Raw genomic sequence first — 4,443 nt, forward strand, 5'->3', positions numbered from 1 at the left:
TGCTGTATTGATACAGATATCACAATGATACAATGTCAACCTCATAAAAACCAAATAAATAAATATATAAACGGTGAAACTAATTGTAAGTTGGTGAAATGGTTTAATATTAGGCATCACATGTGTTTAAAAATAAAATGAGAGTGGATTATTTACATTTACAGTGTACATGATAAACTATACATATTTGCTGAAAGAGCCTCCTAGAAGAGTCTTCCTTTAACAGACCAAAGTGTACAAGTAAGAAGAGTATGAAGATATAAAGATATGAAGATAAGAGAAATTGAAATATTGTTTCTGTTCACATCCTCTAGCTAGACATTTAATGTACATTAACAGTGGGCCTTACTTTGCCTGAACGATAGCAGAATAAATATTTAAATAAGGGCCACACAGCTTCATCTCTCATACCATAGATCAGAGGACTGAGGCAGCGTGGCAGAATAAGAACAATAAGATAATTTAAATATCTCAGAATTATGAAAAGAGAAGAATTGCTTCCAGTCATCATGTATAGAGTTCTTTCTATTATAGTATACAGGAAAGAGGTGAGACACAGTCCCAGCTGAATCAAGTGCAAGAGCACCGTTTTGAGAGCTTTCTTAGCAGAATCTTTATCAGAGGAAACAGACCTGGCTGTGATCATAATGCTAATGTATGTGAAAATTATGATCACTGCAACAGACACGAAATAAAGAACATCAAATGCTTGATATTTATCCAGCTGCCATTTGAATAAAAACAATTTTTCTAATGTGCAAAATATAACACTGGCTAAATAACCTGGGTCAAGAGCTAAAACAAAAATAATGTCTGTTACAAAATTGATAGAACTGAGAAACCAGATGATTCCTATGGCGATTCCAGTCCTTTTTGGTGTGGCGATGTTGCAGTGCCTCAGAGGGAAGCAGATTGCAATGTACCGCTCCAGAGACATCAGTGCTAGTGTCAGAGGAGCGTTACGGAAAGTACAGTGAGAGATAAAGACTAAGAGAGTGCAGATGGACTTAGGTATTGGAAGAAAGCAAAGAGCTACTGTGTACATAATAGTTGTGACCAGCAAAAGCACAGAGTCATTCATAAGCATGTGGCCAAAAAGAATGTAGCATGGTGTCTCCTGGAATATGCGCTTGCTTTTTAGAGCAAAGAGCATCACACAGTTTACAAAACAGAAGAAAAGAGACGTTAACACAGCCACTGCAGTTTCAGTGCTGGTAGCAGCATCCATATCCATCTTAAAGATTTGCTGATGAATGAAAGACGCATCCCCAATTGTGCCATTGGAATCTGCCATGAGCTGAAAGACAAGAAACAGAGAAACGAGGCTAATAAGAGCAAGTTATACAAAGATCATGCCCAATGCAATGTTATTTTTTTTTATCTTTTGCTTATGTGAATGTAAGATTATCCTTTTTTAAAATCTGCATGAAGTGCAACAGATCCAGACATTAACCTTCCATCTGTTCCAGCTGCAGATTCCACAAACAAACTGCAATCCTATCCTCAACCTATATAGTTGTTTTATGGTGGCAGACAGAACCACGTGAGTATACTGTGTATGTCACTCAATGGGTGGGAGTCTTTTTTATTTAATGAAACGTTTGTAATTGCCAATTGTATTGTCAACAAAACAACATGGTTTTGCAAAACCCACGCATTTGCAGGTTACCTGAACCCTTTTTTTTTTTTTTTCGTTGAGCAATTTATGTAGACGTAAACAATGGCATTCTTGCACGTGTTTAAAGAGTGCACCTCTGTGTGGGACAATTAAAGAAATAGAAAGAAACAGAGAAAGGTTGGCTTGTATGCATTTATGATGAGGAAAACGTGACAGAGGATGTTGATTATGCTACCACACGTTTTATTAATTCAAGATTATTAATTGTCAAAGATAAAATATTTAACTCCCTCATATTCTCATTCAGAAAACAAGCAAACAAACAAACCAAAAAACAAAAACATTGTAGATTATACCAAAAAGTTTTTTTTTTTTTTTTTTTTTTTTTTTTTTTTTTGCTCGTCATTGCTCGTTGTCTACCTTTGCAATCTTGGTGAGTTGATTTAAAATAACACTGTTTTTTCAGGCCATCCCTTTTTAATCCACACGGACAGGCTTATACAAGGTTTTGCTTTATTTATTTGAAATTTTCAAATATGTTTGCCAGGACTGCATAAAAATCTTTCCCAGATTCAAAATACAATCAGCACATACTATATGTGCACTGATGAATCCACAAGGTGCTGCTGCAAGGCAAGGTCACATCTAGACATGAAAAAACAAGAGAAATGTATGGCAAGTGCAGCTGCTTAAGCATTTCTCACGTAAACAAAAATGATATAGAATCACTATGACTATAGATTTTTAGAGCTGTTAAAATGTTTGCTATCAAAGATGAGTGCAGACTGTTAAAGGGGAATGTAGAAAATAGTACAATTATATATGAACTAAAGCCAGATCTAATAAACAAAATTAAGATAATAAAGCAGGAAGTCTGTTTTAACATTTAACATAAAAATCTAAGTCATTACAAGATATTAAGTTACATGCTTTAAATAGTGTTAATTAAATACAAGTAGATTCTTTTTTAGCAAATAAAAAGTACTCAACATTGACCCTGAAGGATTTTTAATAAGATATTTTATCAACACACGAGTAGTTTCACCCACTCACAAGTAAAAGTGTCTCAGCCTCATAAAAAACAATAAAACAGAAGTGTTAGTGACACAAGAGTCTTCCTTTAACAGTCCAAAGTGTACAAGTGCATAAAACATGTTGTTGCATTACCTATAAACATTCTTATAAAAAGAAATGCTCTGTTTTCAGTTATCTTTTCTTGTTTAAGAGAGGCTTTAAAAGATTTTAAAAGACTTTAACAAATCTATACAAACAGACTGATTCTTTACCTTTCATTACCACTGTGAATGCCAAATTTTTATTTTACATCGTCTTAGACTACACATTTAATGTACATTAACAGTGGGCCTTACTTTGCCTGAACGATAGCAGAATAAATATTTAAATAAGGGCCACACAGCTTCATCTCTCATACCATAGATCAGAGGACTGAGGCAGCGTGGCAGAATAAGAACAATAAGATAATTTAAATATCTCAGATTTATGAAAAGAGAAGAGTTGCTTCCAGTCATCATGTATAGAGTTCTTTCTATTATAGTATACAGGAAAGAGGTGAGACACAGTCCCAGCTGAATCAAGTGCAAGAGCACCGTTTTGAGAGCTTTCTTAGCAGAATCTTTATCAGAGGAAACAGACCTGGCTGTGATCATAATGCTAATGTATGTGAAAATTATGATCACTGCAACAGACACAAAATAAAGAACATCAAATGCTTGATATTTATCCAGCTGCCATTTGAATAAAAACAATTTTTCTAATGTGCAAAATATAACACTGGCTAAATAACTTGGGTCAATAACTAAAACAAAAATAATATCTATTACAAAATTGATAGAACTAAGAAACCAGATGATTCCTATGGCGATTCCAGTCCTTTTTGGTGTGGCGATGTTGCAGTGCCTCAGAGGGAAGCAGATTGCCACGTACCGCTCCAGAGACATTAGTGCTAGTGTCAGAGGAGCGTTACGGAAAGTACAGTGAGAGATAAAGACTAAGAGAGTGCAAATAGATTTAGGTATTGGAAGAAAACAGAGAGCTACTGTGTACATAATAGTTGTGACCAGCAAAAGCACAGAGTCATTCATAAGCATGTGGCCAAAAAGAATGTAGCGAGGCGTCTCCTGGAATATGCGTTTGCTTTTTAAAGCAAAGAGCATCACACAGTTTATAAAACAGAAAAACAGAGATGTTAACACAGCCACTGCAGTTTTAGTACTGAACCCAGCATCAATGTTTAGCTTAAAGATTTGCTGAAAATTTAAAGAAGACACATCCTCAGTTGTGCCATTGGACCCCGCCATGAGTTGAAAGAGCAATTTATACTAAAGATCATGTCCAAAGCAATTTGATGCAAGAGCAAAAGGTGCAACAGATTCCAGACATTAACCTTCCATCTGCTCCAGCTGCATTCAGCTCCAATATTTTTTATAGCTGATAGCTGTTATATGGTTGCAGAGAGAAACACATGGGAATTCTGTACGTGTCACTCGGTGGGTGTGAGCCTTTTGGGGATCTCTTACTAAAGTTTACTTGCCTGTTGTGTTCCATTGGCTTCATACGTCTGATGAATAAAACCCCACAAGTGAGTTCATCCCCTGTATCTACCATTAGGCATTACATTAGGCATCTCCAATAAAAGAAAGCATTACCTTGAATGAGTTTATTAAAGTCCTTTGGTTAAAAGTTTCTAAGTCCGGTGGTCCGGAGTCCAGTCCCAAGCCTAGTGCTCCCAAAGCTTCCAAGTCTACTACATCTACTTAACATCACATTTTTAAGGAGAACACATTAGCATGGGATACCTTAAATGG

General features: G+C 35.8%; 2 protein-coding genes across 2 annotated transcripts; both read right to left on the reverse strand.

The window, feature by feature from the left end:
- Nucleotides 1–322: 322 nt before the first annotated feature.
- LOC113039188 (odorant receptor 131-2-like) lies at nt 323–1,294 on the reverse strand. The gene has a single exon (XM_026197077.1). The coding sequence runs from the start codon at nt 1,292–1,294 to the stop codon at nt 323–325; it is 972 nt and encodes a 323-aa protein (XP_026052862.1).
- A 1,667-nt stretch (nt 1,295–2,961) lies between these two features.
- On the reverse strand, nt 2,962–3,945 carry LOC113039189 (odorant receptor 131-2-like). The gene has a single exon (XM_026197078.1). It carries the CDS (start codon nt 3,934–3,936, stop codon nt 2,962–2,964), a length of 975 nt encoding a protein of 324 aa, XP_026052863.1. The 5' UTR covers nt 3,937–3,945.
- Between the last annotated feature and the right edge of the window lie 498 nt (nt 3,946–4,443).

This window comes from Carassius auratus, chromosome 21 (assembly GCF_003368295.1).
Source record: "Carassius auratus strain Wakin chromosome 21, ASM336829v1, whole genome shotgun sequence".
Taxonomy (NCBI): Eukaryota; Metazoa; Chordata; class Actinopteri; order Cypriniformes; family Cyprinidae; genus Carassius; species Carassius auratus.